Raw genomic sequence first — 24,001 nt, 5'->3', positions numbered from 1 at the left:
GCCAGCCATTGGTCTTGATAAGCAAGTTACTACACCGCTATCTGTGTCTATGTTTGATCATTCGATCACTACCTCGTCCATTGGCTTAACATGAGCCACCTCTGATTCTTTCTACGGTACTGAGTCAGCCCCGCTGCTGCACGCATAGAAGCTAGCAAACGAATTGATACTAGTCAGCCTTCAGTCATAGCGAGCTTCATAGCTCAGGAGGACGAAGTTCACCTCTCGTGGCTTTTGCTGAGTTAAGATATTCATCGATAGTCATAATGATACGTGTGTCACGAATCTGCTTAATTTTCAGCTCATACCTGGGCACATGGTTACAATATGGTTATTTGGATAACTGGTTAAGCAGACGTTAGCGTACCAAAGCCCTTTTCAGCCAATCGGACAGATATCATTAGTAGCAAGATTTTCTCTGATTGGTTAGAACAGACCTTGGTACGCTAACGTCTGCTTAACCAGTTATCCAAATAACCATATTATAACTATGTGCTCAGGTATGTTTCAGCTCTACAGCTGCGGAAAACGAACCCACGAATGGCACCCTTCGATCAACAATCTCACTTGGGATCGTTCAATTTCCTCGCAGGTTGCTCCGTCTTCTGCGCAGCTGCGTACCAAGGCGTAAAAAGATTCCGTCACCATTACTGCACAATCAAAAATTGGTATGCTCGGGAGTAGGGCTGAAATATTCAATTGGGCTTATTGGGCTTACAACAAAGCTTGAAGGCAAGTTCCGAGAGCTGGACAGATTACAACGGTCCTTGGTGGACTTCACTACTTGGCAACTTGGCAGCTGATCGTTAAACAGGTAAACTAGTAGGGCTGAGAGCAGTGACAAGCGAGAATATGAGACACTGTATCTTGAAATAACGTATTCCATCATCGAGTGAGCCAAAATCTCTTGGCACCACCAACTTATGTCACGAATTATCTATTTCATCACTATTAAACAAAGAACCTGCGTATGTTATGCTTACATCAGATTTATAAGATCCTTCTATATCCTTTTTGCACGTTCGAGCGTTGTGCCCAGTCCCGCCACAATTTCCACAGCGCCGTAGAGCTGGTTGAGCTGTTTCTTGATTACTACCACCACGAGCCTTCTTAGATCGCTAAGACGCCGCAGACGCTTTAGCAGCTACCTGCGCTAACGCTGCACCATACTCTAATGTGCCACCTTGCTGAATCCACTTCCTTTTGCGCGATTTCCGCTTAGTTATTACTGCTAATTGCTCTTCAAGCTCATGATTGCGGGCAACAAGCAGAGCGTTTTGGTGCAGCATAAGTTCAGCGCCTTTTATAAGCTGAGAGAGAAGCCTGCCTGCGCTGTAACAGGTGACCGAGTAAAGGACTCGCGTATGAGCTTAGATTGAGATCCAAACTCGTGAGTATTGCTTGGTGTCTTCGACTGCCACGGCGTCTCTAGGAGGAGAGGTTCTGGCGGGGTACGCAGCCGTACTGCAAGGCGATCCAACACTACCTGCGCGTTCGTAGGGACTAGTCCTGGCGCCTTAAAGGCCTTTTGACAGTTCTCCTGTGTAAACACGTCAAAAAACGCGTCTTTAAAGGCGGGGAGAAAGCCTTCTTTGTTGATGTGGAAGACGCGCCGGCGTGCCAAGTCTTGAACGCGCTGACTTGCGCTTCAACGGCGAGAAGCAGACCACGTCAAGCGGCTGGAGGATGTGCGACGAGTGAGGTGGCATACAGAGAGTAAGGATCTTGTTCTCCAAGCAATAGTCCTTAAAGTCCTGGTTAAGGTGGCTCTCATGGCCGTCTAAGATAAGCAAACTATACCCCCCTACCTGACGCGCCTTTGTATGCACGTCAAAGTGCTTCAACCACTCAAGACTAAGCGCGTTGTTTGTCCAGCCGTTCTCAGAGACTGAGAGCTTCCAATTGTACAGTATATCTGCCTCCTCGTACCATGCAGAGATATAGACGCGTCCTTTATAGACAATGAATGGCAGGGTCGCATACCTAGCAGCGCAGATGCTCTGGATAACTGTAAACCCACTCGCGATCGCCTGGCTGAACAAGCTTAGGTCGAGCGCGTCTCTCTGAGCCTGTAACAACTTTGATAGAGCCAATGACGCCCATCTGGAAGCCAGTTTTATCAAAGTTGTGCACGTCGTCGTTGTGAACGCCGTACTTGGCTTTGGTGTCCTTAACTAGCTTAAACCACGCACCAATTTTCTCTGGATCTTCCTGGAGTATCCTCTGACGGTCCTTTGCTCGGTTGAAAGCCATTTTAAGCTCATCTGAGCGCGTTACAAATCTCTCAGCCCATCGCTTGCCTACTGGCTCTCCACCGCGTACAGCCAGCAGTTTATCCGCCATATCTGCCACCTTACACAGCCGGGGCGCAAATCCTCGCAAATCGAGGTCGAGGATATATCGGACGATTGTCTGCTCTTCAGTGCGCGTGAGCTTCTGGCGATTGGGCTGGCAATTAGCTCGGGCGAGGGTTCCGTTGTATCTTCGCTGCAGGGTTGATCGGGTAACGTTAAACGCCTTAGCAGCATGTCGGACGCTTTTGAATTGGCCTTGCTTTATAGCCTGGAGAGCAAGCTCTATCCTGCCTTCATTTTGAGATTGATTTACCTGAGTTGGTTGAGACATTGCGCGTAGTAATAGTCATGTTGGGTGCCAAGAGATTTTGGCTCACTCGATGGTTTGGCGCACTCGATGATGGAATACGTTATGTTAAATGACTGTTCGTTATGAGAAATGCTTCTACCGCGTACACCATTGCTGCTTTGCCAACTTCACTTAATCTTCTTCGCATCGAACTAGTCTTCAGCATCATGGCTTTTAACGGTCTACTCATGGCTTCCAATGTAAAATATACCAAAGCTCGACGTACCCGCAAGTATTCTAGCGTTTGGTTCCATGGCTTCCGCTTCGTTCAATTTCTCGCCTCAACCATGGTTGCAGGTGTGATGTTCCTTTTCATCCATCACTTGCAAGATACCAACATTACCATTCCGTGGATGTTCTTCCTTGTGAGTCTGCCAATCCTAAGATCCAATTCTGCGTCTGATATCTACAAGCTTCAAGCTGCGGCTCTTACCACATTCTCATGGATCATCCTTTCCTCACTCCTCCACTACTACTACAGGCTTTCGCCATTCTGCAATATCATTGTAAACGGATTCATGGTCTGCATCTGGACTGTCGCGTTCACTCTACTCGTGCGGCGCATGGATGGGTACAGCCACTGGCCGGAGATGTACGACCGCTCTTTGGGGTCATGGCAGAGGCGTCCTTGTTTGCAGGCTGTATAAAAACTCTTCAGTGCTGCCATATTTGGAATGTACGAGCCACCGCCTTCTCCTCAAAGGCATGTCTAACATTTGTAGTACAGTGTCGCAACGATATGTGCCTTCATCCTCGACATTCGCACTCTCTTTCCCACGAACAACTGTGGCGCCTACCGTCGCGCGCTTGCACACCCTGGAGAAGGAGATAAAATAACCTTACAGCGGATTTTGTAATCGTGACTTGTGTGTCTATAGGAATTCGAGAGTCTTACGGCATGCAGTCAATGACCGATGCTTGAGTCGCAAGGCCCGGACTCAGCAGTGAAGGAAAGACCGCAGATGATGGAACTTTGCAGCGCGGTGACGATCAAGTCTTTAGCGTAATGAGTCAGCCCCCCAAACGATGCACACGGTGGGTTACCGAGCGTACCCCACATTTGACTGCCAAGCGCGCACCCTCGCTGGCTCCTCGCTTCGCTAACGCTTCTCAGCAATTTCGGCATCGACATTGATTGGTTCAGTGGGAGCAGCGTCGTGTCTCTGCTACCACGGAGAATGGACCACATCAGCATGGACGCCGACCTGTTCGTGACCTGACTGGGTGAGGCTGCAGGTGGCGGTTTTGAACCCGAGATGCACAGATATGGGCGTTTTCTTCTGGAGCAATGGTACACTTCATTGTTCTTCCATCAGCGGCAATGCCGTAGAATTGTGCGAACGACGAAAGGTGTTAACTCCTTCAAGAAAAATGGAGAGCATACACGTTCACGGTAGTCGAGTAAAGGAGCCAAAAAACTTATCCCAGCAACGTAGCTTGCTCCACTCGATTCAAGCAAACGCGAGCGGTCCGTTGACGAAGAAGTGATTAACCCAAGGTAACAATATTGCGATTCGGTAGATGATCGTGGCCAAAGTCTTAATTAACGAGACCAGTAGGTGACCGCATTGAGATATCTCTGCGAATCGAATCTTCCCTCAACCACGTCGAACCAACCGAAAGTTCCTGTCCCTTAGGACACTTGCTAGGGTTCGAACATGAATACGTCCTCCTGCTTGGCGCAATCAAGCACCTGTTTTAACAGTGGCATGAACACACATACGAACTGCAAGCACACATCTGTCAAAAAATGCAGGCCTCGGGACCAGGAGCCTCTACCTGAAGGAAGGGGAGGATATAATTAAAAACGGAGTCAGAGAAGAGGACACACGATAGACCGACCAGTGATCGCTCTAATTCTATGTCTAGTCGACCGACTGTTACGGATCTTCTACTATCTCCTATGCATGAGCTAACGTGTCCGTGCACTCAATGCGCGGATTCACTCATTGCGCGCGAACCCCCTCATCAACTCCACAAAAATCAAGGCTATGTTGTGTTGTTTCGCGTCAAGGTTTGGTGTAGTTGCTGTTGATCGGGCGGCACGTGCGCCAACACGGTAACCTACTTGAGCCAGAATCGCGTTAGCCTGGCGCTCCAGACTACCGACTACAGAGATGGCCACCGTTTTCAGACAACGCGGTGGCGGATTGGATGTTTGCAGCAACTTTCAAGTCTTTGTTGCTGTGCCTCATTAGCTACGTCCAATGACGACACACGACATTTAGCCCTCTCCCTAACCTGTCTGCCCAAAGATTCATGAGTTTTAGGTCGCTCACACAGACCACAGCTGCCGCCTTTACTCTACTGTGGTTCCAGGGTGCGGTAACATCCACGGCTCTAGCGCAAGCCAATGACCACCCTAGTCGAGTGGTAAGCACCTCGATCGAATCTCGCACCACTGCTGCCGAGTGAAAACATGCTTCCTTTTCAATCCACCTAGTCACTGCTCCAGTCCACATCCATCTCGGCTGCAATTGCGCCGAAGACCAATTGACGATCTGGGTTCGAACACATTTACCCTCGCTTATCCCGGGGCAGCATAACTCTGGTCTAGAATCTAGGTGATTAACACCACTCTAGACTCGCTGAAGCCTTAATTCAGTGTGCCGAAATCTTACGTACAGCCTTCACTGTCTTGTCTACCAACAAATGGCTTGCTGATTGCTTCTTTTGGCCTCTTCATCGGATTTGACACACGGTGCGTGCAACTCTTTTCCAGCACAACTAATAGGGAATCCCATTCCTTCATGCGGTTCCCGAAGGCTTGGACTGTTCATTTTACGTTATCTCGCTCCTATCCTCAGCGTTCCACATTGTCCCGTCGGAATTGACGTTGTCAACTTATCACTCACAGGACGGCCACAGGGCGGCGGGACAATCACCGGCGCGCAGGGCGGAGAGCGTGTGCTGTAGCACGACTAGCGCGCTTGAGCACGCCGTGTTGAGTGTCGCGTTAGGGCCCGTCAGGCTGAGCTTGTAGGCCGTGAAGGTGGAGATGGGCGGGTCAAGCAGGGTGCGGTGGCGCGCGTGGAAGCTGTCGGTGGGTAAGACCGTGCCGGGCGCGTCTTTGTGAGTGTTATGCGCCGCGCCTATGAAGACGCCGGTGGGATTGGGCACGCCTTTGGTGGTGGGCATCTTGACGTCTGCGAGCGCTTGGGAGGCGATGGAGAGGAAAAGCAATTTCTGTGTCGTGTCAGTGAGTGAGTTTTTTTGAACAGAATCATTACTGTACCTGCGGGTCCGTAAGATATGCTTCCTCTGGCGTCATATTCCATGATTCAGCGCTTATCGTTGGGAGCTCGGGCAGAGAGCCGTATCGAAATACAAAGATCTCATCTTCGGCCATGCCGGAGGGCGCCACAGCTGCTTCGTGGGTTAAGACAGCCGCTTGGCCTTCCATGAGCATTTGCCAGAGACTATCAACATTGACAGCACCAGGGGTACCCAGCCAGGCCTAGGATGGCAAGCTTGTTGTCGTCAAGGTCCAGAGAGTTCCCAAGGGACGTGGCAACCGTGCTGGCCTCCAAGTCGCTCTTACCGTCGGAACTGCTCTCCAAAAGAGAATACCTTTCCCTGGATGCCCCCAAATCGCTGGCCAGACATGCAGTTTGTTTTCTAATAGTGGGCGCTTGAAAAACGTCAAGTAAGCTCACCTTACAGCCAGGGGAGGAGTGAAAAGCCCGCTAGGTCGAGCAAACATGCAATCGTCCCGATCGTCATGCGAGCCAAGTAAGTTGGTGCGTATGTTGGATTGCGACAATAAAGCCGGATTCGATGGCTGCAAAAGTTATGGCAACAACCGTCAACATGGTCAAGGCATCCCGTAAGCGCTATCCTCTGCAGCTGCGTCAGCGGCAGGTATCGTTGGATGATGCGGAGGGAGCTTGACTGGGAATAGTTCTTATGGTATGAGGTAATAAATACCACTTGGCCATTTTCAATAAATATATTTCGAGTGTCGCCATGTGGAGAGTTCCGCCATCGTAGTAGGAGCAGCTCAGTGGCCCGAGCTGGCTGTCCGCCAGTCATGTGAATGAGCAGGAGCATGCGCCGTAGGAAGCTGTAGGCGACATATATGTAGGCCTGTACTGCTTTTGGGTTCCAGACAATCTGGTCAGTGTCTGTAAGGAAGCGTTTTTGGAGGCGGCCACTGTCCTTGATTCTGCGCAGCAGGAACTTAGGATGCTTACAGACAGGGTGGTCTTTGTTTGCTGGGTCGTCAAGAAACGACTCGCCAGCTTTGCTGCGGTTAGGATCATCCCGGAGGCGGGAGAGCTCTGGTTTTGGAATGAACTTAGCCCACGTGTCTTCTTCGCAATCAGGAAGCAGTAGAAGCTCTGACATTTGCTGGAAAGCAGCCTGGACCTGGTCCCGCATAAACCACCTTAGGTTGTTAATATTTAGCTGCACACCCCGGTAGCTGATATCCTGCCCGTTATCAGACCACTCAATAAAACCAGCAGCAGTAGTGTTGTTCTGAGTTGCATTGCCGTAAGCTCGCAGGTTCAGGATTAGATTCATGGGCGTCTCGCTGCGGAACGTCATGAATCGATCCTGCAGCTCGGCAATCATGTCTGCTAGATGTGTCGTCTGGCCAGATTTGTGCTCACATAGCGCGTGCTGCACTACTAGAAGCTGGGATAATTTCACTAGGCCAGACAGGGCAGACGTGGCTGCAACAGCTTCTTGGAATCCAGTCCGCTCTGCGTTGATACCATTTGCTGCAAGGAATCCAACAAAGATGCTGTCTTCTACCCTGCCGCGCAGCTTGTGATCGAGCAAGACTATGCAAAGTTGAAGGCACGCTTGCTCCTGTGCGGTACTTGTAGGTGCTGGCACCAGCGTCAATGGTTTCGCTGGCGCCGGCGCCGGTTGCTGGGCAGCAGTAGGCGGAAGGCTACTCTGCAGTACCCCTTCAATTGCAGCAGCAAATTCGCTGTATGGCTCATCTTGCTCAGCTGAGGAGCTTCTGCCAGCAGAGAGCACAGGGGACTGGAGGATACAGGATATACGGCTGATATTTTGTGCAGGGCTTCTTGCTGGGCAGTAGTAAGCACATAGTGTAGGTCCGGACCACATTGTGTAATTGTTAGGCGGTAGACGTAGCATAGCAGCCGGTGCCAGTAGACCTTGTATCGTTTGTAAGTAGATTCAAGAACCTTGCTGTGGAAGGGCTTCTTGTACGGCCGGTGCGGCAGAAAGCTGTTGACTCGGTGCAGAGCAAAGACATTGATTTCCCCTGCTATGATAGATTGCCGTGCCTGGTCGATAATACTATCAAACGCCTGCAGTAGAGCTTTTAGGCCAGGCTCATCCTCAGTCGGCGGCATTAGAAGCCACCCAACAGCTTCTAAGCTCTGCCCTTCTAGGTAGGCTGGCCAGCCTGTCTTTTCCAGCCACGGGCTCATGTGAATAGGGTACTGAGAGGAGGCAGCTGAACTAAGCAGCATTTGGGCTGTGCTGTTAACCTGCATTATATCAAGCTCTGCCTCTAGCTCTCCCCAGGTCCTGCCTGTGCTGGCACGTGTTGAGATGTGAGAGACAGGTTCAGCTGTGCGCTCAGTAGGGGGGGGCTACCCGGAACGCCTGCGATCTAGCTCCGCAGCGCCTTAGACGCTGGCAAGGCACGTCCATTTCCCACATTAGTCTGTCTGCTGCCAGCGTCCTTTGAATAGCAGGCCGGCCTCTTGTGCTAGGGTTAACCCAGTCATGTGCTTTTACACAGTGCTTAACTATCTCCTGCTTAAGCATCTGTATTACCTGGCACCGGGCGCTGGTTGTAGAATTAACATAGGTGCAGTGATAACCATAGTAGACCGGCAGCATTGGAAGGGGCGATGGGCACGGGGGACCGGTTGGATGAGGCAACGCCTTTAGGTCGTCCATGGTAGTAAGGAAGCCGGGCTGAGTAGGTGGGTTTAGCTGTGTCCAGGCCTCTACTAGAAGCCGCACATCTCGTCGCTGGAAGCAGTGTATCTTGGTATCGCTGAAGTGGTCTGGTACAGCAGCAAGCGGCAAGGCAACTTGGCATCTCCGGCAAGCAAGGAACGGGTGCAGGTGGTGGGGAACCAATGCAACAAGGCCAAGAAACCGGGCGGCTCTTTCCTCTGGTGTGATGGGAGTAGAAGGGGGCGTAGTGCTGTATACATGCGCTGCATACAAGCACTGTATGCAAAAGTAAAATGGAGACAGCTGTACTTTTAGTTTTACAGGAACAGCAGCATACAGGTGTTACTAGGAAAGGTTCTGGCCTAATTTCGGCGTATTGCTTTTCGGTAGGCAGCTAGAAAAGGGGCTTGCATGGTTGTAACGCCGGTATAGGGCCAGATAGCCAAGGGTAAGAGGGCACGCCTAAATAAAGCGACAGAATTGCTGGTTGGCTGTGCAGGAGAGGGCTTGATCTGTATTCGGGCCGAAGGGAAAGATAGGAGTAGGGCTTTGAGGAAACGAGACAGTAGGGAAATCAATTCCGATCAGACAGTTCTAGATTACTAATGATCGCGCAGCCTGAAGTAGTATCTAATTACTACCCTTTCCTTTCTTAACCCTATTCTACCTTTACCTCTCTTAGCCTTATTTATAATACTTTACACGCTTCTTCTTTCTGTCAAATAAGCTACCCGAAAGCGTCTCAGCCCAGTGAATATGAATCAGGCCGGAGCCACCCAAAGTATCAGGACTAGCCATCCTGGGAACTATCCCTGGGAACTAGATATATAAACTCCCTGGATAGTACAGACAGAAAAAGAACAACACACACATTCTGCTCTACATTTTTACATACATCTGACCTGAGAAGGCTGAAATCTGACACTTTCTCCTACCTCTCTCTCCTTCTACTTATCCTATCTACTATTAATGAACTCTTACCCTGACGCCTTATTATCAAATCAGTAATGCCCCCTGTATCAGTAATGCAGGGGTCTGCTCGCCTTGCTAATATAGTGCGGTCTTGTACCGCCTTCGTAAACAGCCTTAGCGCACTGTGAGTGGGTCAGTCCTAAATCGCTTGAACGCGTGAACGCGTCTGGGGCACCTTCATCAATGCGACGCGTCACTAAATGGTCGTAATCTGTTATTTTCTGCCGGTACGGGATGCGCATCACCACTGAGTGTGCTAAGCGCGCACTGCCATCGTTCCAATGGTTGATCTAGACCTATCCTCTTTTGTGTCTGACTTTGTAAAAGAGACGATATCTTTTCTTCACGATTACCATCTCTTTGTCTGTCGTAGCTGTGGATATGCCGTGCAGGGCTCGCATCTAGCTACACATCTCTGCCAAAAACACAGTCTCAGCCGCAAGTTCTCGACTGCCGTAGTGGCAACTCTACGTCAGGCATTTCCCAGCGCGTTGTGGACAGACGACGATATCGCCCAACTACAGGTGCCCATAGGTCCGCGTCCGGCTATCCCCTATCTTCGTACCTACGCAAACGGCCTCCAATGCACATACAACGAATCGACAGACCGCCCTTGCGCATACATTTGCCTCCACGTTACCGCTATTCAGAAGCATTGCCAGCAGAAACACGGGTGGATCAACACCATTAAGAGAGGCAATTGGAGAGATTTGAAGCGTGGACAAGAAGATGGTTCGCTCTGTCGGCCCTGGCTCGCGAACGTACTGTGCCAGCGTCTTTTCAATTTCAGAGGAAAGCAGTCATACTTTCGTATTCACCAAACGACGCTGCCGCTCAACAATGTGGGAGCTCAGCAGAAGCAGAATACCACGTCTTGTACAAACGTGGCCAGTGTGGTTGCTCCAGTTGGACTGTGGGATCAATTTGAGCACAAACTCAACCAAAGCGAGAGAACAGCTGTAACAATCTGCTACGACTCGTCAACCACTTGTTATCCTATACAACCAACGCCATGGCTGGAGGTGACTCGATGGGTTGGTTTTCTGCGGGGTCATGACTTGGCAAAAGCCGCACAGCTTGTGCTCTTGCCCGTGCCTGGGCACGCCGACCTCGTATGCACACTAATTCTTAGCACCTTCGAGTTGTTGGTCGAAGAAGCTCGCATCTCAGTGCAGCAAGAGAAGGTGAATGTGTTCGACCAACACCGTGTTAACAGCTTCATTCGTGGTCGCAGTTACCATAGACCCATCCTCGTAAAGTTAAGAGAGGGGACTTACAAAACCTATGTCAAGCTATGGAAGCAGCTCATCTGTTTTGTATACAACCTCGTTTACCTCGGGAAAGAGCCCCGACTACATCATGCTGTTACAGATGAGCAACTTTCCTCGATGGACAGAATGGTGCAAATTGCGCGCATCACGCTCGATTCTGAAGGACGGCGCGAACACGAGAATACAGCCAGCAACCCATCTTGTGGCAAGGCAAAAGCAGCTTCTTCAGAGACCGACGATCTTAGTAGGAGGCTTCGGCAAGAATGTTTGAATTTCTGCATCTCCCTGCTCGATCACTCTTTGAAAGGCAACATCTATGATAGTGTTATCGTCGGTTTCTTTGCTGTTATGGGCATCAATGAAGAGCGCAAAGGTTTTCGCGAACCAGAGAACTTCACCCACCATTTATCAGCCTTCATCAAGATAGCACAGCTTCTCGTCATGCAACGCGCAGTTGTTGCAGCAGATCTGGGCGAGGCGGAATTTCCTGGAGAACTTCTCGACGAAATGCAGGATCGATTCATGGTATCATCCAGCCGTTCACCCATGCACTGGGCCCTGAAACTTCGCACTTTTGGCCGAAAGATTCGGGATCAGATCACGTCCCTTGGCTATATCAATTGGTCAGATGATGGCCAGCGCCTATCATACAAAAGTATGGAGCTGGACATGCAAGCATTGCGATGGTTCATGCGCGACCAAGTGGAGCTGGGTCAATGTCTATTGGAACAGCTTCTTCTTATCCAGCCAGGCGAAGCTAGGGACCGGATCGTCCCTGAAATAAATCTGCGCAAATTACGGGATGATCCGACAATCAAAGAAGCAGGGTGGAGCTTCCTGAAAGACGAGCGAAACAGTTTGCTCCCAGACTACCAAAAGTGGTTGCTTCGCAGAGTGTGCAATATCAGTTCCGTCACACGGCGCTTTTTAACTAATGTTGACAACCAGCAACAATGGGAAACGAAGGCTGTAGAATCATATCTGCAGCTCCGGGAAGCGTTCTTGCGGCAGCTCCTGCTGCTTGTTCACATGACTGGGGGACAACCGGCACGAGGAACCGAGCTTCTTACTCTACAGTGGAGAAACACTACCAATGGACTCAGAAGAAACATTTTCGTGGACAACGGACTTGTTAGTTTTGTTACTGCTTACCACAAAGGGTACAGCGTAACGGGCTCTACAAAAATCATCCATCGTTATACTCCTCCGGAAGTTAGCGAGTTAATAGTTTACTACCTCTGCTTCGTACAGCCATTCTGCGATCAGATCAGAACGCTGGCACATAACATTCGTCCTACGGAAACTTCTCTGCTGTGGCCAAAAAGCGACAGCACAGCGGTGGAACGACCATGGACTAGTGATCATCTAAGCCAGATCTTGAAGGAAAGATTCCAGCAAGGGCTCCAGACGCATGCCAATATTGTGACCTGGCGCCACGCAGCTATTGCAATATCACGAAGACATATGTGTGAGCGGGGGTTCAAGCGTGATTATGGAGAGAAGATGAACGAGAACATTTTGGATGCACAAGCTGGCCATACTACGGCCATTGCAGGGCAAATCTATGCAAGGGGTATTCACGAGGCTCCAGGTCATGTTGCTTCAGCGAAGGCCGAGTACCGTGACATTAGTCGCAAGTGGCATGCATGTATCGGGTTCGGTATCTACCTAGGTACGAGACCGGTCACTTCCGAAGCCACACAGACGAACGAAAACAAGCGTTCAATTGACCAAGCTGAAGAACCAACAAGCACGCTTCAGCTCGTTAATCCTCAGTCTGCTATGCTAGGAGAGGAGAATGATTGGACAAAAGATAACCTAGAAAGTTGGGTCAAGCAGCAAATGAAGTTGCGCCAGTTGCAAAAAAGACCAACTAAACGAAGAAAAATAGCTTAAGTAGTAACTAGCACAAGTAGCATGTATACGCTTCCAAATCAACATCATGCAATTATTTTCTAAAAAGTTTAATCAGCGCTGAACTTCGTTCAGAAGGTGGGATGTTATACTTCGTCTACAGGGTGGAACAACTCTAGCAGCGTCATCTGGCGCAGCGGCGCATCTGCGACAGAGCTCACTGGGCTTGCGTGTGCCTGCGACAGCTCAACAACGCTGTTGTCGTCCTCTTCGCTGTCAAGAATCTCCTCAATTGCACAGCTCGCTGTTGGCGCGTCTGCCTCAATGCCCAGCATCTCTTTTTCGCCGATAGGACACCCAGCAATGCCTTCTGGCCCTAGCCAGTTCTCAAGCGCCTTGCTCGCAGCGCAGACGTCTGGGCGAATCTTCTTCACCAGCTCAATCCAGGCATCCAGGCCCCAGGCGCGGACTGTGGACTCGATCCAGGAGCTTGCAATCTTGTCGTGCGGCATAAGCATGAGCGTGCCCCAGCCTAATCCCTCAGCGACCCTGTACCAGCGCGTGGCTACTGTCAGGCGTTTTCGGAAGGCCTCCCTGTCCTTCGGGGTAGGGTGTGGGTTGACGAGCGCCAGCAGGGCTGCGATGGCCTCAGTGCGGACCTGCCCCTTGCCGTTGCGGCTGCGCGATCTGCTGCTGCTGCTGGCTTGGTCGCCCTCCTGGATCTGAAGGATCTTGTCGGCGTACGCCTTGCCTAGCAGCGCCTCAGCCCACCTGTACTCAATGTTCACAGCAGCCAGCACGCCCGCGTAGCGCCTGCACCTGTCCCAAGCCAGGCAGAACTCTCCGTCTGTGGTCCTGGGGTAGGCAGACTGCACTGGGGGCACATCGCGCCCTCGCTGCGAGTAGCGAAGCACGTCGTGCCGCACAGCGACTCCACCACCAAAGGGCGAACCGCGCTCCCGCCAGGTCTGCAGGAACTGGGCAGCGTGGTGGCGAGAAGATGGGTTGCCCAGCACGCGCGCCTTCTCCAGAAGCTCGCAAGCCTTGGCATAGGGCGCCTGGGCAGTGCTGTAGAAGTCGGCGTGCTCTGCGACGGGCTGTTTGATGATCCACGCGACAAGAGCCTCGTCTTGTCGCGAGATGGAAGCATACGCCGCGCGCTCTGCAGAGGACGCCTCGCTGCCCGGCTCTCTCCAGCCAAGACTGAGCCGGTTCTTGCGGCGTGCATCGTCTAGTTTCCTCGTGCGTGCTTGCTCAGCGCGGCGGTTGTTGTTAGTGATGCTGGTGGTGCGCTGTGCAAATTGTTCACCGTGCTCTGACCGCTGAGGGCTGCTTAGAGGCGTCTCTGCGGGTTCCGTGCGTGCGCGCTTTGGCGACAACACGCACAAAGAAGGGGTTGGCCGCTTTCTGCGATCAGCAGAAGAGGCAGACGGCTTTTGCGCGGATGGCGGTGCTTCCCCCGTGCCTTCTGCAAGCGACTAGGCTGCGCAGACGAGGCGATTCCAGGCCTCGTCAGACAGAGCCCCCTCTGGCAGCGATTCGTGCAGCAACCAGATAGCGGAAAGGAGAGAGTGGGCAACGAAGACCGGCTTGCACACGCTGTCGGTGTCCTCGGTTGGGACCAGCCAGCCTGCGCTGTGAGGTCTGTGGTGGCTGCTGCGCTTCGAGCTTGGAACCGTTGCCTGGCAGGAGAAGAGCTTCGCGTAGTCTTCATTTGGCGGATCGTACCCATATTTGTCTACAATGCTGAGCTCGCTCGCGAAAGGAAAGCTGCGCGCGCCCCCGTCAAACTGCTCAGCAGCCTCGCATAACGTAGTTGACCAACCCATGAGGTAGGTAATAATTTAGAAGGCAGGTAACTAATTCAGGAGGTAGATAACTAACTAAGAAGGTAGATAACTAATGTAAGAGGTAATTGATGAGTGTATAGAGTAGTAGCCGGTGTGGTGGTGGAACGGTCGAGGGTGGTGGCCGCTGAACTTTCGTACAAATTGCCGCCGAAAGTCGGTCCGCGCCCAGCGCATCACCACACCACACCACACCAACCAGCCACCTAACTTCAAGAGGGTGAACAGTAATGATCTTTTTTAGGTAAGGTTTTAGAAATTCAGATATGGTGTTTTGAGCTGCACTCGCACAGAAACACTGTGCAACGTTGTCCGCGTAGGTTTGGTGAGGCAGAACCGTGCAGAGGTTTGATCGTCATTGCGCAGACTACATAGCATCCACCCATCCAATCAAAGAACATAGGGATATCGGCCAAATATAGAACGGTGATACAACGGAGGAACATGAAATTAAAGAGGTTGGTAAGGAGAGGGGAAGACACAAGTTTAGATAGTAAATAGAGCCCAACTGGAAATCAGAAGATGCACTTGCAACCGCAAAGCACAATGGATCAATTCAACACCATATTCGTGCATATCCCCAGCTGCCGCATCGTTGTTTGCAAAGAATGCGGCATAGGCGTCGTCAAGGCCCATGTAGCTACCCACTTGAACAGCAAGCATGCGTATATAACCGTAAGCACACAAACAGACATTGCCCAGGCTGTGTGGGCAATGAACGACTTAGCAGAAAACGAGGACGAAGTCGTGTATCCAGAGCCAGGATCCGATCCCATTCCCCATTTGAGGATATGGCAGGACGGTTTCAAGTGCGAAGCAAAGGAGAATAATACAACAGTATGCGGCTACATCCGCCAGACCGTGCAAGACATGCAGCTACATTGCCGTAACCAACACAACTGGACGAACCCACAGAAGAGAGGGCAGACGTCCAAAGGGTCGCGCAGAGAGACCAACCGCATGTGGGTAGAGGGCGTACATTGCCAAAAGTTTACGCACGCAGGACGGTTAGGGCGCTTGTTTAAAGTCAGACGCCAGGACAGAGAGGACACAAGAGGGGAAAGCGTGATCATCCAGCGGCAGTTGGAGGCAGTGTTCCAAGAGACCACCGCCGTGCTAGACGAGGTCGACAAGAACGCCAACGCCCGGATCGACCCAGACCACAACCGGCATGTCACACACGCATGGCTGAACCGGACCGGTTGGGCCCGTCATTTAGGCAGCTTAGACCGCGAATGGTTGCTAGAGTTAACCCAAAAACCCAAGAGGAACGAGAAGGCGTTGAGCAAAGTTTGTTAGGCAGTAAAGATGGTGATTTGGAAGGCCCAGCAGGCGTCACGTCCGAGCATTGTCGGTTTCCCAGCAATGAACTATGTCAACCGCCGCGAGATAGGAAGCGAGACCAACGAGAAGCCGTTCAATGCACGCCAGACGGGCAAAACGATGACCAAGTATGCCGGTTGGTGGTTGTCCTTCATCCGTTACATTTGGCGGACCCATGAGTTGGAGACTGTTGAAGCACAGGAAACAGAGGCGGATGAGGAAGAGGATAGGGGTGAGGGAGAGAACAGGGGTGAGGGAGAGAACGGGGAGGGTGGATCGAAGGGAGTTCGGGGACAGAGGCCGCCGTATCGATTGACAGCGAGCCAGATCTTGTGGCTGTGGAAGATCAAGCAAGTCGTAGGTGAGGACGAGGAAGAAGCCGAAGCCGAAGCCGAAAGCGAGCGCCAACCGATCGAAGGCGGAGACAACAACTCGGAGAGTGAAGAGGAAATGGACGAAGAGGAGGAGGCATTGTTGGAGGGTCATGTGTTGGGGCTTTTGCTGTCGTTGTTGGACCATCATTTAAAGGACAACGAGTACAAGAGTGCGTTCGTCAGCGCCACAGCAGTCATGGGGGTAGACAGCGATCGTGGGTGGAAGGACGCGTTGGCATACACGCCCATAATTTCCGCCGTCGTTACCGTTGCAAAGATGTTGGTGTTGTACATGGCGGTGAAGACGCGTCAAGACCGCGTGGCCGAGCTGATGGAGAAGGAGGGATTCGCCCAGCAGGACGCCGAAGAGTTGGCTGTAAGCCATTTTGATTTGGTTCAGGAGAGCGCCAATCGTTTCATGACGCTGACTAGCTACGGCGGCACACCCAGCCCGATGGATTGGCTGTTGCGATTGAGGACGTATGGCATGAAGATTCGGTTCAACACCAACGTGGACGGCGTGATCGAGTAGGTTAGGGACACATTGTTGTACGGCCACATTCGGTTCACAATGCCCGGTTTGCGGTCGATGATCCACGGTTTGGTAGAGACGACACGGTTCGAATTGCAAAAGCAGTTGATGTTGCTAGACATCAACGAGGATGGTCGGTTAGCAGAAGGGGCCACGCCGTTGCCAGCCATTGATTGGGACAGCATCGTCAACAACCCAGCCGAGATGAAGGTTGGGTGGAATTTTTTCCAGGACAAGCGCAACACGTTCAGAGGCGTAGACGGGAAGAGTTAGTTGGCTTATCGCGTGATCCACGAGAAGAGGTTACAAGAGGCATTTGTAGACGTTCAAGCCACCAATCCATCCGTACCCGAAGGACGCGGGGTGGTGTGGAGAGCGCAGGCGGTAAGAAAATACGAGAAGGCCATACAAGCGTTCCGAGAGCATTTGTTAGTTTTGGTGCACATGACTGGGGGGCAGCCAGCACGCGGAACGGAAGTGGTGACGGTCCAGCACATGAACAGTCTGAATGGTGAGAGCCGTGGTGTGTTCATCGAGGACAGGTTGATGGTGTATGTGACCATGTACCACAAAGGTATCGGGGCCAGCGCAAAGGCTAAGATCATCCACTGTTATTTACCGCGTGAGGTAGGTGAATTGTTATTTTATTATTTGTGGATGGTCGTGCCGTTTTGGAGGAAGCTAGAGGGTGCTGTTAGGAGAGGGGCAGCCAAGGAAGCCAGCCCATTCATATGGGAGCCAAGGAAGGAGGAGCCGTGGGCACGGCCGCAACGTGGAAAAAGAGCACAGGAAAGCGACGAGGGTGAGGGTAGGAGGGATGGTTGGCGGCAGGGCGCGGACGAAGACGACGAAGAAGAGGAGGGACCGTCGTTGCGTGGACCCGAGCAATGGGATACCAACCGGGTTCGGCGGGCGATCCAGCGCGTATCGATACGGTGGTTGGGCGTGAAATTGAACATCATGTTGTGGAGACACAGCACCAAGGCGATATATCGAAGATACATCAACGACAAAGCGGTGATCAAGGCAGTCGTGGAGGGTGATGAAGATGAGGACGAAGAGGACGAGGCGTTCGACATACAGACAGGGCACAGCTCCAAGATTGGTGGCACAGTCTACGGGAGACCCATTACCGAGTCGCCATTCAGTACCGAGGCCCAGCGGGTGGCATTGCGGCGAGTGAGCATGGAATGGCATCGGTTTTTGTTATTCAAGTCGGCGTTGGAGAAGCAGCCCAAGAAAGGAACGCGAGCGGCGGAGGTCAGGAGGGAGGCAATTGAGGAAGAATTTCGGCGTTGGAGGAAGATGCGTACGGTAGACATCCAGTGTCAGTTGGAAGATTTGGTGCGGAAGGGGGCCAGGTTCAGGAGCGTGCAACGGCCGGCCATCGAAGCCATTATGCACCAGAAGAGTCCGATCGTCGTAGTCATGGGCACGGGAGCAGGCAAGAGCATGGCGTTTATGTTGCCGGCGTCGTGTTCCACCGGCGTTACGGTCGTTGTTGTGCCACTGGTTCAAGCTGGGATCGAGTGTGTAGAGTGGGACAGTCGGAAACCGCAGGAATGGGCGTCAGTAGTGTTGGTCACGCCCGAATCGGCGGTCAGCGAGAGTTTTGGGGGTTTCATCAACCGGCAACGAGCCATGGGGCGATTGGACCGAATCGTTGTCGATAAATGTCACGTCGTGTTGGATTCGACAAGCGGATGGAGGACGCGGATGCTGGCGTTGCGGGACTTGGTAAAGGCAGAGACACAGCTGGTGTACTTAACAGCAACAATGCGGCCGAGAGACGAGGGCAAGTTTATTGCATTGATGGGGTTGCCAGCCAAGGAGCAGTGCCAGTGGTTCTGGGGTCCGACGACCCGGAAGAACGTCAAGTACCAGATACAGCGGTACGATCAGAAGGAGGAAGACAAAGACGAGGTGTTGGTACAGTTGGTGGAGGAGAAGAAACGGCAGTACCCGATGCCCGGCCAGATCATTGTGTACTGCGACACGGTGGCTAAAACAGTGCGATTGGCCAGGTTGTTAGGTTGTGTTTGTTACCACCGGCAGGTAGGGAGCAGAGGCGAGAAGGCAGAGTTGGTGCGCCAGTTAACAGAGGGACGACAGCAAGTTTTCACAGCAACCAATGCGTTGGGTTTAGGGGTAGATGCACCCACCATCCGAGTAGTGATTCACATTAGGATTGTCAGAAAGTTGCGGGATTATGCGCAAGAAAGCGGGCGAGCAGGACGAGACGGGCAGAAGAGTGAAGCGATTATCGTAAGAGGGGAGAGGTACCGTCGAGATGGCAGCATGCAAGAAGGAAGTTAGGGTGGGGTAGATGAAGAGATGCGGGAGTTCATCACGACCAACGGATGTATGAGAGTCGTATTGGATAGGGAGATGGATGGGAGAATAGACAGAGTAGGTTGCGAAGCCGACGAAGAGAAATGTAGCAGGTGTGCTGGGTGTGAGACTGGGGGAGAGGCAGAGCGTGCAAGAGAAGACGAAAACAGGAGAGAAGACGAAGGCGACGGGCAAGAGGCAGGAGGGGTTGGAGATGAGGAAGAAAGGGTAGCGTTTGATCAGGAGGGAAGAGCACGAAGGATGGCGGCGCAAAGAGAGATGGAGTTACAGACCGAGGGTTTGGTAGAGATCCAAGGATTAGAAGAGGTGTTGGACGAGTGGAAGGAGGGATGCCAGCGATGCAGGGCGTGGGGAGAAGGGTGTGAAGGTCATAGGATGGCGGAATGCACGGCAACAGACGCAGAGGAGATTTGCAAAGGAGTAACGATCATTGCGAGTTCCATTCAGTGGGAGAGGTTTTCGTGTTGTTTCAAGTGTGGCATCCCGCAGGCGATATGCAAGAGGTATGAGAGCCGAGCGGATGGCGGATAGAAGAGAAAAGTCGGCGGAAGTTGTCAGTACCGTGGCGTGTTGATCGCGTCGATTGCGTCGATTTGGGCCAGGTGGTCAGATAGTTTCACGGAATGGGCGCAAGAGCGGATGGTGGAGGAGGGAGTACGATGGCAGGAGCAGGAGGAGCAGGGGGAGGCATTCAAGCGGATTGTCAAGTGGTTTGGGAAGAAGAAGCGGTGGGGCGGAATTGAAAGCAATAAGATGTGTTGGGCATTTTGGGCGTTTGCAGCGTATTGTCGCGAGATAGAAGAGTAGTGTAGGAGAGTTTAGGGAATCCAATCATATTATCCGATTGTGGTGGTCCCGACCAGGAAGAGCCCCCCCAAGCCCAAGTGGTATCCCAAGTGGTTCCCCAAGTGGTTCCCCAAGTAGTGCCCCAAGTAGTGCCCCAACCCGAGTGGTACCCCCAACCCCAGTGGTTTCCCCCAACCCTACTCAGGTATGGCGACACGGAACACCCCCTATTCCAAAACTAAACCTTTTTGGGAAATTGGGACCGCCGCTCGGACCACCTCCATGAACACCGAAACCTCCTTCCCCTCGTTCCATCATCAATTCTTCTGGCACCTTTATCCTGACCCAGGATTAATTTGTCTGCAGAATTAATTTACCCGACCGCAGTGCATACATACTCGGGTCGCACCGGCTTTCTGAGCCCGTCTCTATTCTGTGTCCACAGCTTTCTCCCGTTCCGTAGAACAGTATTCGAGTTGCTGGCCTCCCTTGTCGGTCTGTTGGTAGCTGATTCCAGCATCGAAAACTAGCTGTAAATTGGTACAGGGGAATGACCACACGCTATACCAGAAAGTGAAGTGATAGAGTGCCTGCTTCCCCGCGTAGCATCATATACTAGGCTACGAACACGTGATCTGTGCCTTCTTGATTGTGCCTTTCTATTTAGGAGATGCCCGGTTCCAAAGAGACATTGTTGATGCCACGCAGTCACGCAAGCTGAAACGCTCAATATTGAATAGATCTCTAACATCTGATCATAAAGGTCCCTGCTGACTTCACAGTGAGATACCCCATAATTTCTTCAGTTAATCCGGCCTGGTTTTCTTCGCTGTCCAGAGGTCGTTCGAGAACTATAACCTTTCGAATTCCATATAACGCTCACAGCCGGTGTGTGACGTGGCACATCGTATCGCAAACTCTTCCAGAGTTGTTTCTTCCGTGATTCTCAACGGCCAGGGCTCGACAATCGAATCCTTTCGCTTAATCTTCATTCCGTGCTTCTGCATGAATCTGTACATCTGGGTCTCTTCCATGTAAACACCGAAAGCCTTTTCGAGATCACCAAACATAGTATAACATGAGGAGATCCGAATCATCTCTGGGCTACTCATCGCATCGCCGACCATCATGGACATGATATTCTGAGGCGTAAGGGGAATAAATTGCTGCATGAGCCGTCGAGATTCTCGGAAGCGCCGTTGGCCGTTCCGATCATGTTGCTCATACACTTCACCGACAGCGTTCAAAAAGAGCATAAGAAGTGTCGCGTGTGGGCTGACGGCTTTTGATTTGAGCAGCGGGCCGAACGTGGAAAGGACTCTTTCAAATCCAACGTATCCACGATCGCAGATGTTTGAAACCTAGGTCAGTTGTCAGCACAAAGTCTCTAGCAAGGTGAGATACACATATACCTACCTCGATGCAATCGAAAGATTCCTCTGTGCTGAGGTAGCGTGGGAGTTCCCGAGCATCAACGTTGAACAGCTGAAAATGGATATCAATGTCCTCGATACGCTTGCAGAAACATAGAAGAGTATCTCTCAAGAAGAAGAAGAAGCTTCCCATGATATCATTGCTTGCCCTTGGTGCGAACTTGATGTACTCGTGATAGTTCCAACCGTCGAGGGGGCTCGCGTCGTCCATCATAGGCCAAGTTCGATCCTCATGGAAGAATGATCTGGCTGACTCAGCGTTACAGTAGGATCGCAGGAGATGTTCAGCTTACGGATTGGGTGTGTCGAACTCTTCTCTCGATGCGCCATGCGGCAGCAGCATGCCATCGTTGCGGAATGTCACCGTTGCCACCCGAAAAGAAGGGGGCTGGTTGCAAAGCGCGCGATGCAAATAGTCTACTCTCTCCGCAGCCAGCATCACGCGACGCCGAATATCTTGCGCGTCCTCTTGCGTCATTTCCGTTGGAACGTGGAGGTAGTCGTTCAGCTTGTCCCATTGGTGCTTCATTAGCGTGATTCGCAAGGATCTGCGTCTAAAAGAGAACGTCTTTGCTTAAAGAGAGGTTGGTGGCTTGTCCTTGATCTTCTCGCAGACTTGAGCGATGGGTCCAAGTACCACGCCAACAAGCGTCTCTACCATGACACGAGGGAGGAGTGCCGAGTACCATAAATGCATCATGATCGGAACTGCATCGTTGGCCTCAAGACTCAATGCGACAAACAGAAGGATGGCATTGCGGGCCACAATCATGAAGTTGATATCGTTTATTACAAGCAGGAATCGGCCCTTGTGTCCATCCGGAAGACCTTCTACGGTCGATTTAACGACATTTCGCAAGTCGCCCGAGGCCGCGAAAAGTAAGCTCACATCGCGGTCGGTGGACTTGCTTTCCAACGCTCTCAAGAGGCTCACGGCTGGCATATTGCCCCAGAGATACTGATTCGAGCCAAACTTCGATGAGAGTTCATTGTCGGAGACCCAGCTAGGACCACGGCCTTCCCGGATCCATCCTGGGACGTACACACTCTTCATGATGTCCGACTTACACGTTTTCTTGTGCCGAGGCCAGTCTGTGATCTGGCATTCTTTCGTACAATACTGTTGGTTGGTAAGATACCATAAGCTATAAATAACCTGTGAGGTGTTCCAGGATGCATAGCGTCGTACCTGAGCCAACCTGCAAGAACGACAGACGAGATTGGCTACATCTTGGCAAGGCGACTCTGTTGTGTCTTCCTTTCGTTCTTTATTCGCGCAAAGATCGGGGTGTAGGAAAGTGGCAATGTCGAAATGGGCAGACATCGTGAGGCTTATGGTGGAGTCGGTGACCAGAAATCAGATGTTTGCACCAGAAGATAATAAAAGGTGCTTGTCACAAGCCCCGCATATCTAAACCCCTGCTAGTACCGTTCCGGCATCTAGGTTTACCCGAATCTTACATCGTCACACATATACCTTTCCGACTCTTACATTTTCGACTACTTAGCGTCCACAGTAGGAATGCTTCTCAAATGCTGCTGCTCGCGCGTCTGCCTCACGCTTGTATGGAGGAGACCACCACTTCGCACCTCCAGGCCTGTTGAGATCGCGAAACATTGGAGGCAAGGTCTTGGCTTGATCCATCTGCTTCTTCTGCTCCCGTAGAGCCTCACTTGCTCCGGAGTTCTAGCTGCACGTGTAGCCGGTGGATGAGTTGTTCCGCAGCTGCCAGCTCAGGACCTGCATCAGGCCTTGCAATTGAGCACAACAACGCTTTGGCTTTAAGCCAGTTTGGTGAAGTTAGGGCAGCAGAGACTGCTGTTTGTAGCGGAGTTGTAGCTGGAGGCTCAGGTGTTGCTGGCTTGAATCTATCAAGGATTTTGGACGCATCTTGTGGGAGCAAACCAGTAGCGGAGAAGGCTTTCTGCACCAACTCTACACTGAAAGTCTGCTGCCACGCCCCCTCAAAATAGCGGGGAAAAGTCGCTCTTCTTCACCGGCACCCATCCATAAGTCTTTTAAGTTCGATTATCGAGGGCTGTAGAGTAGTTGGTTCACAGTGGCTTGAAGCACACAACGTCTAACGGCTGCAGCGTGTGGGTGGTGTGTGGCGGAAAGATTAACAGCAGTATCTTATGAGAGTTGCAGTAACTTATATAGTTATATGAACCATCGTAGTGTGTCACGTTTGATGAATCAATAAAGGACGGATGCAGCTCAATAGAAGTTCTCAACCCACTCAGCACTTACGCACAACCAATGCCGGAGAGACAAATACAACAGTCGTGATGTGCGGACACAGGTACCGTAAGCCCTACGACACGCAGGCTCTTCAACCTGCTTGGTGTGGATCCACCGGCAACATATCCTAGCGCCGCATACTTGTACGACCTCATCGCGTATCTGCGACAAGAGTCCCTTTCGCTGGGTTTACAGCGCGCTGGCCTTTCAGCACCAGGACCGCGATCAAGGAGCAGTCCGGCGTACAGTACACAAGAACATCAGCGCTTCTTTGGTAGACTCTTACATACACATCATGAGCGTTAGAAGCCTCAAAATTCATTCAATTCAGCCAAAATCAGGTATCAGACTATACGTTTCCCATGTATTATCATCTTAAATAAATCCTCCAAAATGTGCTGTCGCTTTCCCCTCCTCCAGTCACCTATGTGGTCCTGCAGCTCTCTTAGGGTTGAAGAACCTCCGCTGACCGCCGTTCCT

At 51.7% G+C, this 24,001-nt stretch overlaps 10 protein-coding genes across 10 annotated transcripts; 5 read left to right on the top strand and 5 right to left on the bottom strand.

Annotated features, from left to right (window-relative positions):
• Positions 1-2,778: 2,778 nt before the first annotated feature.
• C7974DRAFT_405434 (uncharacterized protein) lies at positions 2,779-3,516 on the top strand. Its single transcript, XM_046143040.1, has 2 exons — positions 2,779-3,282; positions 3,487-3,516. The coding sequence occupies exons 1-2, from the start codon at positions 2,811-2,813 to the stop codon at positions 3,498-3,500; spliced, it is 486 nt and encodes a 161-aa protein (XP_045991229.1). The 5' UTR covers positions 2,779-2,810; the 3' UTR covers positions 3,501-3,516.
• A 1,781-nt stretch (positions 3,517-5,297) lies between these two features.
• On the bottom strand, positions 5,298-6,264 carry C7974DRAFT_77248 (beta-ketoacyl synthase). The gene is made up of 2 exons (XM_046147249.1): positions 5,879-6,264; positions 5,298-5,829 (listed from the first exon to the last, which is right to left on the bottom strand). The coding sequence occupies exons 1-2, from the start codon at positions 6,050-6,052 to the stop codon at positions 5,491-5,493; spliced, it is 513 nt and encodes a 170-aa protein (XP_045991228.1). The 5' UTR covers positions 6,053-6,264; the 3' UTR covers positions 5,298-5,490.
• Positions 6,265-12,778: 6,514 nt separating this feature from the next.
• Positions 12,779-13,192, bottom strand: C7974DRAFT_322409 (uncharacterized protein; the record flags this gene model as incomplete). The annotated part of the gene is made up of 1 exon (XM_046138861.1): positions 12,779-13,192. A coding segment is annotated over one exon (414 nt), but the record flags the coding sequence as incomplete, so codon positions are not given.
• Positions 13,193-13,564: 372 nt separating this feature from the next.
• C7974DRAFT_287909 (uncharacterized protein) lies at positions 13,565-13,732 on the bottom strand (the record flags this gene model as incomplete). The annotated part of the gene is made up of 1 exon (XM_046137632.1): positions 13,565-13,732. A coding segment is annotated over one exon (168 nt), but the record flags the coding sequence as incomplete, so codon positions are not given.
• A 253-nt stretch (positions 13,733-13,985) lies between these two features.
• C7974DRAFT_77231 (uncharacterized protein) lies at positions 13,986-14,810 on the bottom strand. Its single transcript, XM_046147248.1, has one exon. The coding sequence runs from the start codon at positions 14,459-14,461 to the stop codon at positions 14,111-14,113; it is 351 nt and encodes a 116-aa protein (XP_045991225.1). The 5' UTR covers positions 14,462-14,810; the 3' UTR covers positions 13,986-14,110.
• Positions 14,811-14,971: 161 nt separating this feature from the next.
• Positions 14,972-16,114, top strand: C7974DRAFT_405423 (uncharacterized protein). The gene has a single exon (XM_046143039.1). It carries the CDS (start codon positions 15,002-15,004, stop codon positions 15,776-15,778), a length of 777 nt encoding a protein of 258 aa, XP_045991224.1. The 5' UTR covers positions 14,972-15,001; the 3' UTR covers positions 15,779-16,114.
• Positions 15,671-16,930, top strand: C7974DRAFT_77211 (uncharacterized protein). The gene has a single exon (XM_046147247.1). The coding sequence runs from the start codon at positions 15,788-15,790 to the stop codon at positions 16,706-16,708; it is 921 nt and encodes a 306-aa protein (XP_045991223.1). The 5' UTR covers positions 15,671-15,787; the 3' UTR covers positions 16,709-16,930.
• A 1,206-nt stretch (positions 16,931-18,136) lies between these two features.
• On the top strand, positions 18,137-18,460 carry C7974DRAFT_289225 (uncharacterized protein; the record flags this gene model as incomplete). Its single annotated transcript, XM_046137637.1, has 1 exon — positions 18,137-18,460. A coding segment is annotated over one exon (324 nt), but the record flags the coding sequence as incomplete, so codon positions are not given.
• A 183-nt stretch (positions 18,461-18,643) lies between these two features.
• Positions 18,644-19,903, top strand: C7974DRAFT_345876 (P-loop containing nucleoside triphosphate hydrolase protein). The gene is given in 2 exon segments (XM_046139363.1): positions 18,644-19,019; positions 19,035-19,903. 2 exon segments carry the CDS (start codon positions 18,674-18,676, stop codon positions 19,589-19,591), a joined length of 903 nt encoding a protein of 300 aa, XP_045991221.1. The 5' UTR covers positions 18,644-18,673; the 3' UTR covers positions 19,592-19,903.
• A 617-nt stretch (positions 19,904-20,520) lies between these two features.
• On the bottom strand, positions 20,521-22,617 carry C7974DRAFT_466782 (uncharacterized protein). Its single transcript, XM_046146342.1, has 5 exons — positions 22,469-22,617; positions 21,896-22,399; positions 21,573-21,847; positions 21,263-21,524; positions 20,521-21,207 (listed from the first exon to the last, which is right to left on the bottom strand). Exons 1-5 carry the CDS (start codon positions 22,601-22,603, stop codon positions 20,698-20,700), a joined length of 1,686 nt encoding a protein of 561 aa, XP_045991220.1. The 5' UTR covers positions 22,604-22,617; the 3' UTR covers positions 20,521-20,697.
• Between the last annotated feature and the right edge of the window lie 1,384 nt (positions 22,618-24,001).

Source organism: Boeremia exigua (assembly GCF_020726555.1).
Source record: "Boeremia exigua strain MPI-SDFR-AT-0100 chromosome Unknown C7974scaffold_15, whole genome shotgun sequence".
NCBI lineage: Eukaryota > Fungi > Ascomycota > Dothideomycetes > Pleosporales > Didymellaceae > Boeremia > Boeremia exigua.
The sequence above is the reverse complement of the archived record's forward strand: the minus strand, read 5'-3'. Positions and strand labels throughout refer to the sequence as shown.